The 21,534-nt window shown below is 45.3% G+C and overlaps 2 protein-coding genes and 1 long non-coding RNA gene across 5 annotated transcripts in view; 1 reads left to right on the top strand and 2 right to left on the bottom strand.

Annotated features, from left to right (window-relative positions):
• Window positions 1-2,008: 2,008 nt before the first annotated feature.
• LOC128119687 (uncharacterized) lies at window positions 2,009-2,817 on the bottom strand. 2 transcript variants are annotated; one of them, XR_008221629.1, is made up of 2 exons: window positions 2,702-2,817; window positions 2,009-2,190 (listed from the first exon to the last, which is right to left on the bottom strand). It is a non-coding gene; the product is annotated as an uncharacterized LOC128119687 (long non-coding RNA). The 2 variants fall into 2 exon arrangements; XR_008221630.1 differs by lacking the exon at window positions 2,702-2,817 and adding an exon at window positions 2,443-2,673.
• Window positions 2,818-2,837: 20 nt separating this feature from the next.
• Snrpf (small nuclear ribonucleoprotein polypeptide F) lies at window positions 2,838-9,799 on the top strand. Of its 2 annotated transcripts, none has more exons than XM_052753132.1 (4): window positions 2,838-2,972; window positions 4,912-5,037; window positions 9,083-9,147; window positions 9,665-9,799. In XM_052753132.1, exons 1-4 carry the CDS (start codon window positions 2,970-2,972, stop codon window positions 9,729-9,731), a joined length of 261 nt encoding a protein of 86 aa, XP_052609092.1. In that variant the 5' UTR covers window positions 2,838-2,969; the 3' UTR covers window positions 9,732-9,799. The 2 variants fall into 2 exon arrangements, with proteins under 2 accessions (XP_052609092.1, XP_052609091.1); XM_052753131.1 differs by lacking the exon at window positions 2,838-2,972 and adding an exon at window positions 3,295-4,388.
• Window positions 9,800-9,914: 115 nt separating this feature from the next.
• Ccdc38 (coiled-coil domain containing 38) overlaps window positions 9,915-21,534 on the bottom strand; it is a 49,009-nt gene continuing 37,389 nt past the window's right edge. The window contains 6 exon segments of the mRNA XM_052753856.1: window positions 9,915-10,815; window positions 11,431-11,524; window positions 13,123-13,304; window positions 13,306-13,329; window positions 16,550-16,685; window positions 18,734-18,885. Coding sequence (XP_052609816.1) covers window positions 10,702-10,815; window positions 11,431-11,524; window positions 13,123-13,304; window positions 13,306-13,329; window positions 16,550-16,685; window positions 18,734-18,885 — 702 coding nt within the window. The 3' untranslated portion in view covers window positions 9,915-10,701.

The raw sequence follows: 21,534 nt of genomic DNA, 5'->3' as shown, positions 1-21,534 counted from the left end.
TGATTGGATTACCAGGGTGCTCACCTTACCAACAGATTAGCCGCTGATGAATTCTCAGCTGAGTAGGCGCACAGGCAGCAGCCCAGCCCAGTGTGAGATCCCAACGCTTGAGCAAGAGGGGCAGGGTCCGAATAAGAGGATGGTCCAATGTGAGAAGCTGCTTCCTGAGGTGGCATTGGTGATCATGCAGGTCCAGGGGCCCAGTGACAGGAAGCAGATCCTTGGTGACATGCCTTTGAAAAGTGTATGTTGTTCCTAACACCTTTATCCGTTTCATGGCTGACACCCGGTCAGCAGCGTCTTTCACCATACACTCTTGGCACTGTGACGTTCTGCCTTACTACAGGCCTAAAGTGATGGGAAAGCTGGCTGTGGACAGAGACCCTGCGAGCTGTGAGCCCAAATCCACCTTTCCCTGTGTTTGTAAGGATTTTGTCCCAGCGGTGGGAAGCCTCGACAACAGCCACACAGCCTATTAAGTAGCTTACAGCCATGTTTCTAGTGCCACCTGCTGCCCCCTCACACACTGCTTTTTCTATAACCTTCGCATAGACACACCGCTTACACGTCAACCCAGATCTTCTCGGGTTCATCTGTCTCCTAGGTCTTGGTTACAACGGGGACAGCTGCTGCCTCTGGTGTGACTAGCTACTTACTCAGTGGGGTCTCAGGTTCCTCCACCGGAAACTGGCACCAGAGGCTTCTTCTGCTACATCCACACTCCTGTTAACTGTAAGGCCGGGGATCTGGTTTTCTCATCTCTACCTTAGTAAGGAGGTGGGGACTCTCCACAGGGCACTAAGAGACAGGTGGGGACTGACTGGCAGGCAAATCCCCCTAATCTCTCTCTCTCTGATGTTCTCCAGCTCGTATTTCCACCAAGCCCACGTAGATATGAGTCCATATGACTAAGCAACTAGTTTTGTCTCAGTGAAGAAGCATGGACAGGCTCACAAGCCTGTCTCCTTCCTCTCCCTTATCTTTCTGCCTCATTCACCACCCTGGGATTCCGCCTGCCAATAGAGTGTTCTCATTTAAATGTTTCCTTAGAGCAGTGGTTCTCAACCTACCTAACGCTGCCACCCTTCAATACAGCTCCTTATGTCGCGGTGATCCCCACAACCGTAAAATTATTTCGTTGCTACTTCATAACTGTCATTTTGCTACTGTTATGAATCATAATGTAAACAGCTGTGTTTTCCGATGGTCTTAGGCGACACCTGTGAAAGGGTCATTCCACTCCAGAGGGGTCGTGACCCACAGGTTGAGAACCACTGCTTTACGATCTTGGGGCTCAGATCCTGAAGAATTTCAGCTCAGAGGAACTGAAATAATTGCTTTTTCTGGGTGACTGGACTTGTAGAAGCAAGCATTGCAGAAAATTTGAGTCTTGTAACTGGCACCCCCCTCCCCCAATCTTGTAACTTCAGTTTTCCCCATAAAGCTTGGAAACAAATATGCAGTCTGTCTTTGCTTTCATTACTTATTTCTCCTGTGTATTTTACAAGGCACTCTAAGTCCTTTGTAGATTATAGCACATAGCTTAATACAATGAGAAAAATACTAACACGAATCTGTTATGAGTTTAATTCCCAGTATTTCCAGAGTTAAATTAGAAGTCAGGCTAGGTATATCCAGGGCTCTGGGTATAAAATTTATGGATTTGTCAATTCAGACTTAATAATTAGAGCATACTGAGTGCCAGGACCAGTAATTATTCTTCTATTACCATGCAAAAATCATGGGCTAAGATTGCTCTCTGCTCAAAATGTATCTCTGAGATTATCAGCATACTTTTTCTTATTTTTTAGATTTTTTAAAATCTTATTTTGCATGTAGGTATGTGTACCTCAGGAGTGTCTGGTGGCCACAGAAGTCAAAAGAGAGAGATGAATCCCCTGGAACTGAAATTTTGGATGGTTGTGAATCACCATGTGGGTACTGGAAATCGAACTCAGGTCTTCTGCAAGAGCAAGAAGTGCTTTCCACAAAAGAGCCAACACTCCAGCACGTTGTCAGCATACTTTAATAATATAATTGACAGTCTTTAGGTCTAGGCCAGTCTGAAATCTTGAGTTACTCAGGAATCCATGCAAAACAATCTTCAGGTTCATATAGGGCTAGGTCTCCCGATAAAGAAAAAAAAAGTACTCTTCTTACACGGGTTTCATATCACAAGAGAACCGATATCTGAAACATTGAGATTACAGGAAAATTAAGTGGGATTCTGATCGATCTCTTTCCATCAGAGAGATGAACCCTCGATAGGTCAATTCCCTACATCCTTATTTACAAACGCATGTAAGCAGGCCTCCGGTTCTGGGTATGCTTAGAAATCAGAACGACAGAGGCCACCACACAGTATCCCAGACCCAACATGACCGGGACTCAACTTCTGTACTGACCCCCCGTTGGTCGAGTGGGCATTCTAAAATAGAGTACCGTGGCGCCAAAGGGGACCATGCCAGAGGCGCTCCCCAAGTGCTGGATCTGTGGGAGGATGAGCAGGGACCTCCAGAACCCGAACTCGTTCTCCCAGCTGAAGGACACCTTAAACCAGCAATTGCTAAAGAAACCACGTCCGCCGGCCAGGGAGAAGCAGAGAAAACAATCCTTGCAGCGAAGCAGCGAAACCCGGACCGCCCCGCCCCGCCCACTTCAGACCTCGCGCAGTGATTGGACGCAAACGCGCGCCTTTAACCTTTGGTTGCCAGGAGACAGCGCCCGCCATCTCCTCCAATCAGCAAGCGCGTCTTTGGGGTCCAATCGCAGAAGCCGAGAGATCGAGGCGGGAGGTTGAAAGGTGACGCCTCCTTTTTTTTTTTTTTTTCCTTCTTTGGCGGCCATTTCTCTCCGCGTTGAGCGAGCGGTTCGGGACGGCGGCGGCGGCGGCGGTTCCGGTTACGAGGGGTCGGTAGCAGCGGCGGAGTCGGCGGCTAGTGGGGTTGCAGCGCTCGCGGGTGTTCGCGATGGTAAGGAGGATGAGCGGGGCGGGGCGGGAGGGCGGGAGGGCGGGCGGCCTCGCGGGGGCGTGCTCGCCTTCCATTCATCCACATGGGCGGCCGCGCGGCCGGCCGCTCGCTCCTTCTCCCGGCTCGGCTCGGCTCGGCTCGGCTCGGCTCGGCTCGGCTCGGCTCGGCTCGGCTCGGCTCGGCTCGGCTCGGCTCGGCTCGGCTCGGCTCGGCTCGGCTCGGCTCGGCTCGGCTCGGCTCGGGGCGGGGATGGGGGTGGCGGGAGGAGGGGGAGGCCCTGCAGCGCGCGCTCGGAGCCTTTTCCCCTCCCCGAGCTCCCCTGCCGCCTTGTCCCGTTTTGTTTGACTCGGAGCCTTTTTTGGGGGGGGTTGGGGGGGCTGGGAGCAGGGAAGGGGTTAACTGAAGCGAGTTTTCCCTTTCTGCTCAGCACACTCCACCGTGCGCTTGCTGCATGCCGTGAGGTTGACAACCCCCCCGCTCATTGTCCTCTGGGACAGGAGGTCCAGGCTCCCCCTTTCGTTCCCTGAAGACGTTTGTTCTTAGGCGCCAGGGATATGGGGTGCAAACGGCTAATGCAGAACCTGCATTTTTTTTTTCTCAGATGGGGGGGGGGGTGTAGGCAGCAGTTCAGTGATAATAAGAAATAAGCGACCGCAGGTAGGGGGCGATTGCTAAGCAGGAAGCTGACAGGGATGCTCTGAGAGGCGCGTTGGAAGTTAGAGCGCTGTGCAGGAGGAGCAGCCGTCCCCGAAAGGTGGCATTTAACCAGAAATCTTAAGTGACAGAAAGAGCAGTGGGGAGAGGGTTTCACGAAATGAACTCTAACTAGAAAGTAGGTTGATCAGTTGAAATTTACAGGAATTAACAGCCGCTTGCAGGAATAGTGGTTTTGAAATAAGACTTTATTAATACTGTCATGCTGACACGTGCTGGAGTGTTGACTCTTGCGGAAGACCTGGGTTCGATTTCCGGGTCTGTCTACTTTAAGTGCAGTGGGGGAGACCATTGGAGCATTTTTAACCCAGGATATTACATGACTTGACAGATGCCTTAAAAATAGTAGTTGCTTTGTGGATGATAAGTTACAGACAGTGGGAATTGGCCACTGATTTAGACCTTACATCCTCTAAGATCACCTCATCTTAGACTTAGTAGCCAAGTTTCTTGTTTTCTTTGGAATGATGGATGCATAGATTTGGGAGTGTTGGTCCTGAATTTAAAGGGAACATTGTTTTTGCGGTTGCATTAAGAGGCACTACTCCTGATAAAAAATGGAGACCCAGCCCCGCCTCCCACAGTGAAAGCCTGCCAGATGTGACCTGCCTTCTACATTTGGCACTCACCGATGATAGTGAATTGCTTATGTCTGCAGAGATCACCTCAGACCATTACCTTGGTTTCTTTAGAGCTCGACTAGTGGGTAGTGATGTGGGTGTTCAGGGTTTTTGTTGTTCAGCAGTGCTTGGGATAGAACCAGTGGCCTCATGCCCACTAACTGGACCAGTGCTCTTGTCCCAGCCCCACCTGGTCTTCAGTATTTAATTGCATGATTTATGTTTTGTTTCAGTGAGTTGGATGTGAAGTTGACTAAATGGGTACTTAAAAGCGTCTGACACTCTCCAACAAATTGTAAAGTGCCAGGGAATCAGAGTTTGCCCTGACTGGACACCATGAAATCTTGATTGATTTTTGTTTTGTTTTGTTTTGTTTTGTTTTGAGACAGGGTTTCTCTGTGTAGCTTCGTGCCTTTCCTAGAACTCACTTGGTAGCCCAGGCTGGCTTTGAACTCACAGAGATCCACCTGGCTCTGCCTCCCGAGTACTGGGATTAAAGGCGTGCGCCGCCAACGCCCCGCTGATTGATGTTTTAGTAGAGCGGTGGGTGGGAGAAGCCGAGCTAAGCAAAAATGATTGAATACTGCTTTTGTTTTTCTGTGCAGAGTTTACCCCTCAATCCCAAACCTTTTCTCAATGGACTGACTGGAAAGCCAGTGATGGTGAAACTCAAGTGGGGGATGGAGTACAAGGGCTACCTGGTCTCTGTGGACGGCTACATGAACATGCAGGTGAGCCGAGGAGGGGTGGGCGAGCTAAGGTGTTACAGGAGCTGTAAACTGGGTTTCTGTTGCTTCACCTTACTCCTCAGAGTTTTACTGTGACTGATAAGAACATACACAGTTAAATTGAATTCGGGATTAAATTTGGATCTACGCATCCAAATACTCCAGGGAGGAGATTGACACTATGGTGGACTTAGTGGTACTAACCCAGTATTAAACCAGAACCCCGTCATCGACCTTACTATGGCAGTCAAAGAAAGAAGAGCTTTGTCATTTGGTTTCTAATACCACAAGGGGAAAGCTAGTTTATTACAGAAATCAAAACTTCCCAGCACTTCCTTCTTCAAAGATTTTTTTTTAAAGGGAGATTTTTAAATTGCTTTAATGAACTTTAAAGACACAGTATTGAGTGAAAGCATTTTTCCATAGAACAGACTGAAGAAACAAAGGAACTGATAATTGACTGGGCCTTAGTTTCTGTAAATGATTCAGCCAGTCTTTTTCTTTGTAATGAAGGATATCCCAAAACGTGTCTAGTTCAGCATTTAGCTCTATAATTCAGCGCATTAGTACATTCAGTTGCTGTGTGGCCATCACCATTATTCATTCCCAGAACGTTTTCATCGTTCACAAGTGGAACTCTGTACCCAATAAAAAAATTCCCTGTCACCTGCCTCCTCTAATGTAGTTAGTTCCTGGTAAGTGCTGTCTATCTCTGAGCTTGTCCCTTCTCTGTTCCTCATGTAAGTGGGGTGTAGTACAGATTCAGCTAACTTCAGATCAAAATACTTAGGAGAAAACTTCTATCTGCTCAAGATATACAGACTTTATTAACCCCATAAGCAATACATTATAACAGCTATTTATGTAATAAACCGAACTGGGTTATGAGCAATCTAGAAATTTTGTGAAGGGCATTAGGTTATACGCAAATACTCAGCTATTTGAAACAAAGAGCTTAAACATCCTTGGCTCTCTGAGAGGCCCTGGAACCACCCCCCCATGAATGCCTTCAGACAGGTATTTTGTCCTTTTTCTGGGGTGATTATTCATTCAGGATTCATTGGTGTTATAAAATGTTGGAATTTATTGCTTATCAGGACTGAGTAACATGCTGTTGTATGGGTATGTCACATCAGTTCTTTAAGTACTGGAGACCAAACTCAGGGATTTGTACGTGCTGCACAAACCATCTGCCACTGAGCTCCATTCTCAGCCTGTCCACTCATTTCTATTTTTATGTGTATGGATGTTTTACCAACATGTATGTATGTACACCATGTGTGTACCTAGTGCCCAAAGAAGAGGGCACTGGACACCCTAGAACAGGAGTTAGAGATGTTGTGAACCACCATGTGGGTGCTAGGAATTGAACCCAGGTCCTCTGGAAGAAAAGCAAATGTTCTTAACCTCTGAGCCAACTCGTCAGTCCCAAACAAGCACTTTTTTCAAGTCTGCTTTTAACTGTTGAGTATCCACACAGGAGTGGGAGTGCTGGTCCCACGTTTAGTGTTTGTGAGTAGCTGTCATACTGTTTTACAGAAGAGCTGCATGGTTTGAGTTCCTTCCCACATATGCACTGACACTTGTTTTCTATGACGTTTCTCTTTTATGTATAAAATATTCTCTTGGATTAGATGTGGTGTATCCTTTTGATTTGCATTTTCCTGATGACGTTGAGTACATTTTATTTATGTTATTAGCCATGTGCTTATGGTCTGGAGAAATGTGTATTCACATCCTTTGCCTACTTTTATATGTATTTTTTTATTTTATTTTATTGTAGTTTTTAAGACAAAGTCTCATTGTGTAGCCCTGGCTAGCTTGAAACTTGCTGTGTAGACTGGGCTGGTCTCGAACTCATAGAGATATGCCTGTCTCTGCCTCCCATGTGTTGAGATTAAAAGCTTGTGCTACCATGTCTGGCATCTTTGCCTGTTTATTATTTTTTTTGTGTGTGGTGGTTTAGGTGTAATTTCTGCCCAGTTTTAAAGGTTACTTGTGTGGATAGCTTAACCAGAAATCCAGCTAACAAGAATATGGGTGGTTTTGTTCTAGAAAATTCTTGAAAAGAGTCATTCACAAAGGCTATAGAAAATCATGGTGAAAAATACTGTGTGGAATTAGTGATGAAAGTTTAATTTTATGAATACACTGAAAAACCACAGAATGTATGATTTCAAAGTAAGTTTTGTTCCACCCCAGCACCAATTTGTTGACAGAGGTGGAGGATCAGAATTAAGCATCATCCTCAACTACATGGAGAATTGGAAGCCAGCTGAGACTACTTGAGACCCTGTTGAAAAAAACAAACCACCTAATACTGGGTTTTCCAGTTAATGTAGCTTCCCCAAGTTACAAAATGTGTCTCTGAGTGAGCCCAGTTTCTGAGTTGCTTCAGTTAGCCAGAACTTATTATCTGTTTGCTACTGTGGTTATAACAGTGAGCAAAACAGAGTCCTTAAGCTTGAACTTGTTTCAGTGGTGGGAGATGGTAATGTAACACACTTCGATAATTAGGTGTGATCCACAGTATGGCGGTAAAGCAAGTGCAGGGGGATAGAGTGTGTGGTAGTAAACAGGAGAGTCCAGCTTCTCTGAAGAGACTACGATCATCTAGTGGAAAGTCATCTCAGGTGGAAAGAAGAGCAGATACAAATTTTCTTTTCACAGGGCATGCTTGGTGTGTTCAGGGTCCAGAAAGCCAGAGTAGAACCTTTTCAGCAGTAGTGAGGGCTGTGGATTTAATACACAATAGGAAGCTTTGGGGCATTATTGTAGGAAATTTAGAAGTCAGTTAAGGGTTGGGGCACATGCCAAAAATACTTATAAAATTAGTTATTCTTGCTGGAGAGATAGCTCAGTGGTTAAGAGCACTGGTTGCTCTTCCAGAGAATCAGGGTTCAAATCCTAGCACCTCATGGTGGCTCACAACCCTCTGTAACTGAGAGGGTCCAACATGTTCTTTAGACCTTCATAGGCACCAGGCCAGACACACACGTGGTGCACAAACACTCATACACAGAAAATAATAAATTAAAATTAGTTGCTCTTAATATATTCCTTCTGATAGCAATTATTTACAAACTGAATAGTCTCACAAACATGTTTTGGGTGACATGTTATCTGGGTGTTTTGTTTTCCTCTAGAGAAGAAGCACCCAGCAGGTTTAAATGCCTTATGCCACATGTCCCTGTTTTCTTTCCTTGTCCACGACCTGCATAGGAAGAAGGAGTCCTCTTATTCTGCCTTTGGTGACTCCATCTGGTGTTGGTGGTGGGTTTTTGGTTTTTTTGTTTGTTTTATTTATTTTTTTTTTTCAAGACAGGTTTTCTCTGTGTAGCTTTGCGCCTTTCCTGGAACTCACTTTGTAGCCCGGGCTGGCCTCGAACTCACAGAGATCGCCTGCCTCTGCCTCCTGAGTGCTGAGATTAAAGGCGTGCGCCACCACCGCACAGCTGTTTTTTTTTTTTTTTTTTTTTTTTTAATTATAAGAATGACTAAACGTTTTTAATTTAAAATTAGAATAGAGTTCACTAAAATAATTCTACAGATCATTCTTGATTTTTTTCCCCCCTGTGGAGTACATGAAATTTTCAAAATCTTATTTCTTTAGTTTGGTTGTTGGTTAATATATTTTATCCATAACTTTTGTGTGCCCATTTGAATAACTTAATATGGTTCATAATGTTTTGCTCTGAGAAAGTTAATGTCTGGTTATTTGGAATTGAATTTTCAGAAAATTGAAAATTTATAACTCATAAATTGGAAGCTTTCTTTTGAGCCACTTTGATATCAGCTAGAAATAACATCTAGAAGGCTTAACGACTTTGAAATAAGCTTTATTATATATTAGTTTTGTACCATGCATGTCTTAATACAGAAGATCCAGAGATACAAGAGTAATAGAAAGCTAATCTTCTACTTACTAATTACAGATACAATCTGAGTTGGTGTCAAATGGTCTCAGTTAATGTGCTCTCACCAGGAGTAGGGATGCTACCCTGTTTTCTTGTGCAATCATACTAACATTTTTCTTTTTTATCTAAAGCTTGCAAATACAGAAGAATATATAGATGGTGCATTGTCTGGACATCTGGGTGAAGTTCTAATAAGGTAATAAGCGCATTTGTGTGTGAGGTGTTACTGGTGAACCTCAGAAACAGTCTGCTTAAATAAATTAAAGTAATCCCCAAACTGAAGGACTAAAGAAAAAAAGAGGCAAAAGATTTAACAGTACTCAACATGTAGACTTCAGAAGCCTTTGAAATTACTAAATTCGTTGGGAGATTTCAGTTCATCAAGGTTTTTGTACTATTGATTACATTTCCTGGCCCTTAGCTGTAACCTGTTTCAGTGTCCTGGGTTACGGACCTTGGATTTGGATTTTAGTTGAGTCTAGCTGCTAAGGATTTCTGTTGTATTCGTTTTCCAGTGTGAACAACCACCTATATTCTGATAGGTTGTAGAGGTGTGATGACAGTGGTAAAAACATGCCGTGTACTTTTAAACACCTGGGTAGCACCAACAGAGGAGGGTGGAGCTGTAGGTTTAGTTCCAGTCTGAAAACGGAGCGGTGATGATCATGCATGTTGGAGTGAACCTGAAAATGGACCACTTTTTCTGTTTACAGGTGTAATAATGTCCTTTACATCAGAGGTGTTGAAGAAGAAGAAGAAGATGGGGAAATGAGAGAATAGCATCTTCGGGTTTTTTTTTATATATATATGTGTATTTCTATACAATAAAAATTTGGGTTTTTTTTCAACTTGACTTGTGAACTATTTATATGCAGACATTCATAAGCAAAACACAAATGTTGAAACAGTGGATGGATAATTCATAGAACTAGTGATGCTTTAAAAACCACCCAGTTTCATTTAAGGTGACTTTTATAAACTTACTGTTTTCATTTTTTTCTATGAAGAATAAAGAAGTTTATGCTTTAGAATTTTTCTGAGGGTGAGTTTCAGCCATTGTAATTTTATTAACTGAGACCTTTTAAAAGTAGCTGTTAAGGTTTCCAAACCACTTCTAACATGCATAAAGTTAAACATTTTCTTAGTATTTATATATATTGTATTAATAAATTATTTCTATATCAACATAGACTAAATAACATATTGTAGCTAAGTCAAAACATGAAAATTGAATATTATGGAGATAGAACGTAATACAAACTGACTCTGAGACTGAAGGTGTATGGTTTGTTCACTGAATGAAGTTTTCTGGAAGGTTTTCCGAGCTTAACGTGAAATAACCAGTCTCATGATCTGAGACCATAGTCTACAGTTGGTACTTTTTAAACCTGTCCAGTTCTAAGAAGAGTACATTGTTAAAATGTATATTCATAGCCATGAACTTCCTTATTGCTTTAGAAATATGATTAAAATTCTCATGCTTTGAGGGAGGCCATTCTGCTCTAAGTCATGCTTCGTGTAATTATATCAATGAATTGACTTTGGATGTGTGTATCCAAAGGGGACATCTTAAAATACAATGGAATGATACTAGTGAGTAATAGTTCTAGCAGAAGAAAACAGTTGCCATTCCTACTACAAACTTCAGGAGAAAGGTCTGCCTTCCTGGAATTTGTTAGGACAGTATTGCATCACTGAACGCCAACGTTCACATAGAACGTTTGCTAGTTAAATTTCTCCATGCTCCTGTTCAGCTAAAGAAATACTCTTCCTCCAGTGACTTTGTTCTTGTATCACTGACTAAAAGGAGCTCCTGTTTGCTAGCAGATGGAGGTTTCGAACGGTAGACCAGTCGTCTTCCCAGCTGAAACAGGAAAAACAAGATAATTCTCTTTGGCATAACTTTTCTATTGCAGTATGTATAATACCAATATTAACTTGAATTTTTACATGAATAAAATGGTTTGAAATAGTAAAAGTTACAGGAGATGGATATAACCTTGTAGATGTCCAACATGCATGGCAATTTGAGCACCCATGGAATACAGAAGACAGCACTTGGCTTTTGTGGTCAGTGGAGTGGTTTACAGAAGGAGCAGGTAGCTCACAGGACTAAGAAAGCACTGTGCTGAACACTAATGTTGTGTTCCTCAGGTGGGCTTCCTCCATGGCTGCCAGGGGTGCTTTGTTGAGCCGATTTTGAGAAAACCATTTAAACATCAGTGTTGTGGAGTCTTGGGAGTGTGTGCATTAGGAGGGTTAAGGAAACCTCTCCCTTCTTTAGAGGGCACCTTCCCTTTGTTTTCTGTTTGGCAATTCCAGGTGAATTTTTATAACTGGTGTATGGGTGAGGGAACGACCATGTTGTGTTGATCGTGAGATCTGAATCCCCAGTGTGCCTCAGAAGGGACACGGCCTTTCAGGCCGGACAGTTCTCATGCGCGACTGGACCAGGGGCCTGTTCTGGCCCCAAACCAACCTTCTTCTTGGGTTGTGCCACCGCTCGTTCCAGAGCGGCTTTGAGCCGCTCCTCCTGGTACCTTTGCTTTTCCTTCACCTTCTCTTCACGCAACCTGTTGTCGGCAAGGAGGACCTTATCAGAGATTCTGTAGCTTGTGAAAGTAAAGCATCCACATTTGTATTGTTTGGTAAGGAACCACCCAAGTGTAAGATTCCTAGAGTATTCTGGCAACGGGAAGACATTGCATTTCACCATCTTGGAGAAGTGCTTCTTCCCCGTGTGGTCAGAAGCAAGGCCACGTCTTCCTCTCTCCGTCCCACCAAAGCACTGTATACCACAGCCACTTTAGCTTCCAGCCACCTCCCTGGCCTGCCTTTCGAGTTTCTTTAAGGAAAGTGTGCACATCACCCTGGTGCAGTGGTTCTCAACCTGGGGGTCAGACGACCCTTCCACAGGGGTCCCATCAGACAGCCTGCTTATCAGATTATTTACATTACAATTCATAACTAACAAAATTACAGTTAGGGAGTTAAGAATGGAAATGGTTTTGTGGTTGGAGGTCACCACAGTATGATGAACCATATAAAGGGCCAGCAATAGAAAGGCCGAGAACTACGATCTAAACCATGGAGGAAAAGGCCTTCTGAAAACTGGAACTGTGTGCATATTACTGCTGAAAATAAGTTGTAAGTGCACTCTCCAGACTGCTACTATAAAAAACTGAGGTCATCTGGGAGGAGTCATCCTCCACTTAGATTAAGTCTGCTTTATCTTCTGTAAGAGCCTTCATTTTTACATGAGAACTGATAAATAACCCTCTGCAGCAGTAATACAGTAACGGTAGTCATGGCTAGTCTGTGTCAGACGTGCTCAGTGCTTTTCCCTTGATTGTTTGATACATCAACCCTAGGAAGTAAGTATCACAGCTTCTGCTTAAAAAAAAAAAAAAAAAAAGAAAGACTAGGCAGACGTTCCCTGCTGTAGGTCACAGTAGTTGTAGCTAAAAGGGCAAGCAGGCAGGCTCCATGCCCACACCTGTCACACCTGGAGCCAGAGTTCATCTGCCTCTCCGTGTGTTTCCCTTGGCTAGAACATGCACATTATGACTCATAATTCAGCACTCCCCACGTGCCATGTGATAGCAGCAACCATGTTAGAGTGATAATAGTTCCAAACAAAATGCCTAGGCAAATCTCGAACTTGTAGAAGTCCGTCAGGGTGAGGTTTTAGTCCTGTAAGGCTGTCTGGGAAGAAATGAGTGGAGGTGTGAGTGCCAGCCAAGTGTTGTCACAGGGGAAACCTCTCACTGTATAGCTCTGAACCTCAAGCCATTCCTTCAGACACCAGGTGACCCTGTGGTCTTCTAATGCTAGAACCTTCACCATAGTGCTGTTCCTACACATGACAGCCCTTGAGTGATGTCCATGTGACTTGAGACAGCTTCCCCACGGCCATCCTAATTGGGTCATTCGTCCCTGGTAAATTATTTTCCCAGCTCTTTTGGTACGGAGTGCTCATTACCTACTGTAACACTAACACACTCGTTTCCCAAGAGTATCCTCTGGGAAGGGCAGGGATGGATGGGCTGACCCTTGACTGCACCCCCGACGGCAACAATGCTTGCCGAATAGAGATTGCTAACAGTGGGCGGGGTTTACACACAGTAGGCCACTTAAGCCATTGACGAGACAGAGGAGACTGTCACAGTACTTTTGCCGGCGTTCCTTCTGTTTGATCCTTTCAATTGCTTCCACGTTTTCCTTGGGGACAGACTCAATGAGGTCACTCAGTTCCACCAGGCGAGACTCGACTTTGACCAGTTTTTGAACTGCATTCAGGCTGCCGACCTCAGCATCTCCGATGCAGACTCTGTATACTTGGTTAATCTTTTTAACTAAGGGAGTCTATCAGCTTTTCCTGAGCTCAAGAAGAAAGAGCAGAAAACAGTCCATCACTATATGGGGGCTTACTGTCAGTCAATACAAAATTCCACTCTACAGTGTTAACAGTAAAAAGTCTTTTAAATGTCGCCGGGGCGGGTGGTGGCGCACCGCCTTTATATCCCAGCACTCGGGAGGCAAAGCCAGGCGGATCTCTGTGAGTTCGAGGCCAGCCTGGACTACCAAGTGAGTTCCAGGAAAGGCACAAAGCTACACAGAGAAACCCTGTCTCGAAAAATCAAAAAAAAAAAAAAAAAAAGTCCTTTAAATGTCATTATTTAGTGCTGGGGAGAGAACCCAGAGCCTATTTTCCCTAAATGCTTTAAAAGACAGATCAGGGCTGGGCAGCCACGCTCTGGAGGCAGAGGCAGGCAGATTGTGAGTTCAAGGCCAGCCTGATCCACAGAGTCGAGTTCCAGGACAGTCAAAGCTACACAGAGAAACCCTGTGTGTGTGTGTGGGGGGGGGGGGGGGGGATGTGACGGGACTCCATTACTGGACAGTGGTGGCACACACTTCTAATCCCAGCACTTAAGGCAGAGGCAGGCGGATCTCAGTGAGTGGAGTGGGGGTGGGGGGGTGGGGAGGCAGTGGGCAGAGAGAAGGATCAAAGACAGTACCTGGATAACATAAGGTGCCTGTCAACAGTAAACAGGCCCTGATGGGACCAGAGCAGTGTTTCAAACTCAAGAGCTGTCTGGATGGCATCGTGTGTTCCTTCCAAGGAGTCCATACTTCTAATCCATGTCTCTACACCTCCCAACTCAACTTTGTGAGCTCCTGGCGCATGCACATAAAACTAGAGATGACCACATTCAGCAAACATTCCATCCCGAGGCCACTAAACCAACCCGCTGCTACTGAAAACCATGTGGGTGAACCCCGCAAACATGCATGCCTTTAATCCCAGCACTCAGGAGGCAGAGGCAGAGGCAGGTGGATCTCTGTGAGTTCCAGGCCAGCCTGGGTTACGGAGTGAGTTCCAGGACAGGCTCCAAAGCTACACAGAGAAACCCTGTTTCGAAAAACAAAACAAAAAAAATCATTTTATAGTTACAGGTTTGAAGTCCCTAATTATGGATACCAAAATCAGGTGTGCCACATTGTCCTCAATAAATCTGGGGGGAGGGGGGTAAAATTAGGAATGGATCTTTAGTCATAAAGGATTATGTTTTGTATATTTTAAGGTTTGAGGAATCATTCGAGGGTCTAGGGGGTACAGCTTTGGTCCAGTGCTTGTCTAGCATGCATGAGAGGTACCCAAGAACTGCCTGGAACAGTAGAGTGGCATATGCTTGTAATTCCAGCCTCACGAGGGAAGTGGAGGAGGAGAAACCCAAGGCCGTCCTCGGCTACATAGTTTGAGGCCAACTTTAGATATGAGACCCTGTCTCTCAAAAGCAAACAAACAAACAAACAAACAAACCCACTTCCCTTAACTTTCCCGTTGTTTTCCCCTTCTCCCATATCCCATACTTCATATTTTTGGAAGACCACGAGTTACTAGCTCTGGAGCGTGCCTGCAAATTCTGCATGGGTGCCTGTTTTATTCTTGTGACTGTTATGTCGTGGATCATCTTAAGAAGGAATTTTCAAACCAGTTCTTAGTTCTCCTACCATCTGGGCGTTGAGCCCTGGGCCTTTCACAACTAGATCCTCCCTTCTCTTAGTTGATTCAATGTTTAAAAGTATTGAAGATTTATATATATATATATATATATATATATATATATATATATAATTATAGTTCCCTACACTGAGATTAGAGGGGTTTTGTTGAGGTGTGGGTACTGTTAAATATTACAAATAATTTATCTCTTACTTTACAGGGCAGTCAGCTTCAGAATTATTTAAGAGTTGAAGGTTAGAAACAACCCATGTCCATCAGTAGATGAATGAGTAAACAAAGTATGGTCCACAGGATGGAATATTACTTAGCTTTAAAAAGGGCAAAGTTCTGATACGTGCCACAGTGTGGATGAATACGGAGAACATCATGCTTTGCAATACGAGCTCTAGACGAAGGACACGTGTTGTACATATCCACTTACGCAAGATACCCAGAAGAGTCACATTCAGAGACAAAAAGCGCACGTGGGAGGGAAAGGGATGGGGAATGTGTGTTTATGGGTAAGCAGCCTTTCTTGTACAATCTGAGAGGCATTCTTGAGAGCGGTTGCAGAACAGTGTGCATGTATTTAACACCACCAAACCGGACATTCAAAAAATGGTCAAGATATTAAAGCTTACGCTTAAGTGATGGAAAGTCTACTTCGGAAATAGACTGTGGTCACAGTTATGCTCCGTGAATGTCCTTAATGCCATTGAGTTGCACACTCGAATGGTTAGGAGGTAGATTTTGTGTGTATCGTACCACATGGTTGACTAAAGTTAGAATCAAAACACTTCCTGCCATAGCTCTAAGACATCATGCTGTCATGCCTTAGGCCATGCATGTGCCTAGCAGCCATAAACAACTTTTGCTTTGAGTAATGTAGGTAGGGGTGGATGGCTGCCTGTCTTCTAATGCAGCCCGCTCCACAAATCTACCTCTGTCTAAAAAGTCAAGATTCACAATCGTATATGTAATGTTAGCCCCACACAGCAGCTTTGGCTCCTTACGTCATTTGAGGTCTTTCCAAGAAACCAATGGTAGTTGAAGTTTCTTGTGGATCTGAAAACTACCCTGTTCATTCATTCAACAGACATTTATTGAGCGCTAACACTCTGGGGACCCCTGAGCTCATTAACAGACTAGTCCCTGTGTGGAGGGGCTTGCATCCAGCTGGGAGAGATGGGCTTGTCAACAGACAAGGGTATTCGGATGTGTCACAGTGCTGGGAAATGAGTCAGTCTGTTGGGGCCATAGAAGTTGACACATTGTCTAGACTCAGGGCAGATTGTCCATTCCGTGTTAAGTGTGTGTGTTCACTGTGTTACTGTCTCTTGAATTGGCACCATCCACAGACAGAGAAATGCAGTTTGAAATAACTACAGCAACATTTCACGTGAACATTTCACGTCAATATAAATGGTTCCTATCTAGGGAATTGACTCTCTCAAACTGGCAAAATTCCAAGCTGGTTTTCAATTCCTGTCAACCGTTTGTGGATTGCCTTAGCTCCCCCTGTTAAGTGCTCAGCACCCAGGGAGGCCTAATTACCAGGAGAGAAAGTCACCACAGGTCAAGAATGTACCTGAGCCTCCGAATTGAATTCTCCAAAACTGAAGAGCCTGGACCTCAGCTCCAGTTCCGCTGCCTTTTCCTCCTCCCGCTCACAGTTCGCCTTAAGCATCTGCTTGTGTTCCATCAGGAACTCAATGTTGTTGTTTCTGTGGCAAAAGGAGGGGACCTTGGATTGCAGCTCAAGGTTGAGGGACCCAGTCCTTGCTGGGCGTAAGTCAGCACCTGGCACCCAGCAAGTGCACACAGCTCATAGTGTGTGTGTGTGTGTGTGTGTGTGTGTGTGTGTGTGTGTGTGTGTGTGTGTGCGCATGTACTCGTGTGTGTGTGTGTGTGTGTGTGTGTGTGTGCGCGCGCGTGTACTTGTGTGTGTGTGTGTGTGTGTGTGTGTGTGTGTGTGTGTGTGCGCGTGTATGAGCCCATACATAAGAAAAAGGGAGGGAAGGAGGGAAGGAGAGAGAGAGAGAGAGAATCGTGTGAGTTGGGTCTGTGTTACCATGCATGTAGGAGTGGGAGCCTGTGTTTGCATGGAGGTCCAGAGGTCAACCTCAAATGTTGATCTTTACTTTTCACCTTGTTTGAGACAGGCCCTCTTCCTTTAAAAAAAAAAAATGTTTGTTTGTTTGTTTTAGTCGGGTGGGGATGAATGCTATGGAATATATGTAAAGCAGAGATAACGTGAAGGACTCGGCTCTCCCCTGCTACCGTGTGGAGTCCGGGGATTGAACTCAGGCTTGGCAGGCAGCATCTTTACCCACTGAAGCATCTCAGTGGCCCAGGGTTTCTCTTTTGTTGTTCACTGAAGCCAATGCCAGGCCGTCTGGCCCCTGGGCTTCTGGGGAGTCTCTTGTCTCTGCCTCCATCTTGCCTTAGGAGCACTGGTATTACAGAAGTGCGCTACGACATCTGGCTGTAGGCAGGTTATGGGATTCGAACTCAAGTCCCGCATGCTTGCTCAGGGACTTGTTCAGTGACTGTTTTATCCCGAGTCATTTCCTCAGGTCTACACTCAAGTTGCAACTAAGCAAATACATGCTTGAATGCAGGCTTTGCCTTCCATCAGAAGACAGTTTCTTCCCTTTCTCTGCTACTGTGGTTCTTCTCAAGACCCAAACGGAAATCAGCAGTGTGCGGCATCAGGACCCCACGCTGTGCCATCTCCAGCATGTGCGTGTCCCCAGAGCTGGCAGGATCATCAGAATGGCCTCAGCTTCAGGGAAAATGGAGACGCCTGACTAGTTTGTCTTGAGATTCTGGTAAAAATCCTCCAGAGCATGGGCTGGAGAGATGGCTCAGTGGTTAAGAGTGCTGACTGCTCTTCCAGAGGACCCGGGTTCAATTCCCAGCACCCACATGGTGGCTCACAACCATCTGTAATGGGATCTGATGCCCTCTTCTGGTATAAAGGTGTACGTGCAGATAGAGCACTCACCTTATGAATAAATAAATCTTAAAAAAAATTTTTCCAAAGGTTTGGACATAGATCCCTTTCCCTCCCAAACATGCCTACCTTGTCTGGAGGAGTGTGGCTCCACACACCGCATGGGTCAGGATCGAGGGCACAATGGGATTGCTGGGGAGCACTGATTAGTTTTTGGGTTCTTGCCTTCTGGGCAAATTAATTGGTTCTGAAGTTAAATGTAGTTTGACCTATTTCTTAAAAAGTTTGCCATCTTCTGATCCAGAAAACTCTGCTGAACAATTCTACACATTTTGCAAACAAATAGATACCAAGCTTTATTTAAACTCTATAATCTGAAGCTCTTTCTCAAAACTGTCATCTTAGGGTAGGGGACTCTGTGAGTCATCTAGTCTCCTCTATACTAGGCCTGCGATGCCGCCGCACACATAAAATGACATGGTACTCGATCACAGAACGTCATTGTGCTGAGATTCACAGGCAAGGAAAATTGCATTTATTACCACTCAATCTAGGTAGTGACAGCTAGCCGGCTGACGGCTGTCCTGGACAGAACGAAGGCAATGGGTGTCGTCTCAGCAAGTCAGAGGGAACAGGAAGAAAATTAAACGAAAACCAGCCTACTCTGTACAAATGCAAATTCGACCCTTTTTTTTATGCCCATCATGTAACTCATTTTTGATTAAAGCTCTGGCCTAAACCATGAGAAGAGACATTCCAAAGCGAGTCGGATGTGGCCTCTGGTTAGTAACTGTTGAACAGGAGAAATGTACTCACATCTTGTCCTGTATACATTTTTCTCTCTTGTTGACATCTTCGAGATTCTCATCCACATCTTGGGAATATTGGACCAAGGTGAGATTCTGTTCCTCCAGCTCTTTGAGGACCCACAGCAACTCTTCTGGCTCGTTGAAGTAAATCTCTGGTATCTAAGCAACAGTGAGGAGAAGGGTCTCACAGCTGTGCTCATGTGACTTGTCTAGACATTATAGGGAGGGAGCTGTCATCGGCTCTCCGAGCACGCAGGCACGCAGGCACGCACGCACGCACTCGTCAAAGTACTTGAGAAGATCAACTTTTAAGGAGGACTCATTTATTTTTGCTCAGGGACTATTGTAGATGTATGATGCCACACTACACTGTGGCAGGATCAACGTGGGGGAGGCCTGTTCACGTCACAGTAGCCAAGAGGTAAAGAGAGAAAGACACTGGGGACCCCCAATTCCATTTCAAGAACACACTCCCAAAGAAGACAGGACTTCCTTCCACTAGGCCCCATTCCCAAGATGTTACATCCCTGCAGATGTCACGTGGTCTGCAGTAATGTCTCCCCCCCCCCCCCCCCCCCGCCCCCCGCCACCCCCAGCACTGGGGACCTCACAGAAGCTTTTGGAAATGTTCAGAATCCACACTAGAGTGACTGTTCTGAGTATGAGGGAGGCAGGGAGAACTGTAAGGGAGCCCCACCTTGTTCCGGGGGAGAGACGGTAAACAGTAAGCGATGACTTGGGGTGTGGGGAGAGACGAGAAAGATGAGCGAGGAAGAGAGGGGGTGAAAGGATAAAGGCTACAGCGGACGAGGAGAGAGGGGCAGGAAAGGGGAGAAAGGGAAGACAGGAAACGGAAGGAGCCTCATTTCCTCCCAGTGCTAATTACTTGATATGCTCTCGCTTTTTAAGAATAAGTATTGCTTTAAGTAAGCATTTTCAAAGATGACTTATATATTAATATAATGTGTGATTGTTCCTTCCAGTAGCCGAGACACAGAAGCAATAAAAATATTCATAGATGGAATACAGTACAGTATACGCACAATGGAACGTTATTCAGCCTAAAGAAGGAGACATTCTTCTACAGTACATTTGTGTGACTATGAACATGTGTGTGCCGGTATGTGTGCACATGTGTGTTGGGGCTGGAGGAGAACCTCAGATGGGGTTCTTCAGGCACTACCCACTATTTTTTTTTTTTTTTTTGAGACAAAATCTTTCGCAGTCCTGAAACTCACCAAGTAGTGACTGGCCAGCAGGCCCCAGGAATCCGCCTGTCTCTACCTCCCATGTGTTAGGGTTATAAGCACACAGCACCATGCCTGGTTGGTTTCTTTGTTTTTGTAAGGGGTTCTGGGACTGGAAATCAAGTCCTCGTGCTTGTAAGCACTGTACCTACTGAGCTCGCTCCCCAGTTCCATTAGGTTGTCATTTAAATGAGCATTTTTGGTTTGGTTTGTTTCGAGACAGGGTTTCTCTGTGTTGCTCTGGCTGTCTTGGAACTCACTCTGCAGACCAGGCTGACCTCAAACTCACAGAGATCCACCTGCCTCTGCCTCCCGAGTGCTGGGATTCAAGGCGTGCACCACCACCGCCTGGGTTAAATGAGCTTTGAGGATTATTAGGCTAAGTGAAAGAAACCAGTCTCTCCCCCGCCCCCCTACACACACACACACACACACACACACACACACACACACACACAGAAAGAAAAGACCAATAGTGTACAACCCACTTCCTTAATAGCCAGTCTCTTAGAAACAGGAAGTGGAAAGATGGTTGCCAGGAGGTGGGGGTCGGAGGGGGTGTTGCATGGGCACACGGTGCTTCGGCTTTGCAAGAGGAGGATGTAGAATCTGCCTCGAAGTGGGGTGTGTATGGTCCACACTGCTGCATTGCACACTGAAAATGCTAAGATGGACATCCACGTGTTTGAACACAGTTGTTTTTTTTTTTTTAATTTATTTATTTATTATGTATACTGCATGTATGACTGCAGGCCAGAAGAGGGCACCAGATCTCATTACAGATGGTTGGGAGCCACCATGTGGTTGCTGGGAACTGAACTCAGGACCTCTGGAAGAGCAGCCAGTGCTCTTCACCTCTGAGCCATCTCTCCAGCCCCCGAACACAGTTGTAAAAGCAGGGTGACCTGAGTAAGGCATGTCCTGGGTAGTAATGGGGGGTGTTGGAGGGGTTTGTTTTCTTCTTTAAGGTTTATTTATGTTTATGAGTGCTCTATCTGCATGGCTGACTGCAGGACAGAAGAGGGCATCGGATCTCATTACAGATGGTTGTGAGCTACAGGTGGGTGCTGGGAATTGAACTCGGGTCCTCTGGAAGAGCAGTCAGTGCTCTGAACCATCTCTCCAGCCCCTCCCTGTTTTGTTTCTTTTAAAAATCACTCTCAAGCCTTTGTGATTGCATTCAGGTTGAGGTAAGCTCACAGTCAGTTCTGCAGCAATAATGGGCTCTTTGGCGGGAGGAGTATTGATGGTTCTGCTTACCCACCAAAATAAAAAGTAATCCTGGGCTGGCGAGCTGGCTGAGTGGATGAAGCACTTGGTGTGCAAGGATGAGAACCAGAGTGTAAAGGGCACGTGTAAAAGATGGGTGGGTGTGGCAGCCACCCCACTCCCCCGCCCCCAACACTCTCGCCTTGTAATCCTAGTGGTTGGGAGGTAGAGACACGGGATCTCCCAGGGCAAGCTGGCTGGGTGAGCACCAGATTCAGTCAGGAACCTAGTCTCAGTAAAGAAAGTGGAGCGCACAGGCCCGCATGTGCTCACACACTGGCAAACTTAAACA

The sequence above is a fragment of the Peromyscus californicus genome, unplaced genomic scaffold, assembly GCF_007827085.1.
Source record: "Peromyscus californicus insignis strain IS unplaced genomic scaffold, ASM782708v3 Scaffold_24__1_contigs__length_46423439, whole genome shotgun sequence".
In the NCBI taxonomy this organism is placed as follows: Eukaryota; Metazoa; Chordata; class Mammalia; order Rodentia; family Cricetidae; genus Peromyscus; species Peromyscus californicus.
The sequence above is the reverse complement of the archived record's forward strand: the minus strand, read 5'-3'. Positions and strand labels throughout refer to the sequence as shown.

Excerpts from the sequence above, each read along its gene's own strand:
- Snrpf (XM_052753131.1), top strand. The coding sequence starts at position 4,158 with ATGCATAGATTTGGGAGTGTTGGTCCTGAATTTAAAGGGAACATTGTT. Across the intron at positions 4,389-4,911 it reads GTTTCTTTAGAGCTCGACTA|AGTTTACCCCTCAATCCCAA; the intron begins GTGGGTAGTGAT and ends TTTTCTGTGCAG. Across the intron at positions 5,038-9,082 it reads ACGGCTACATGAACATGCAG|CTTGCAAATACAGAAGAATA; the intron begins GTGAGCCGAGGA and ends TTTTATCTAAAG.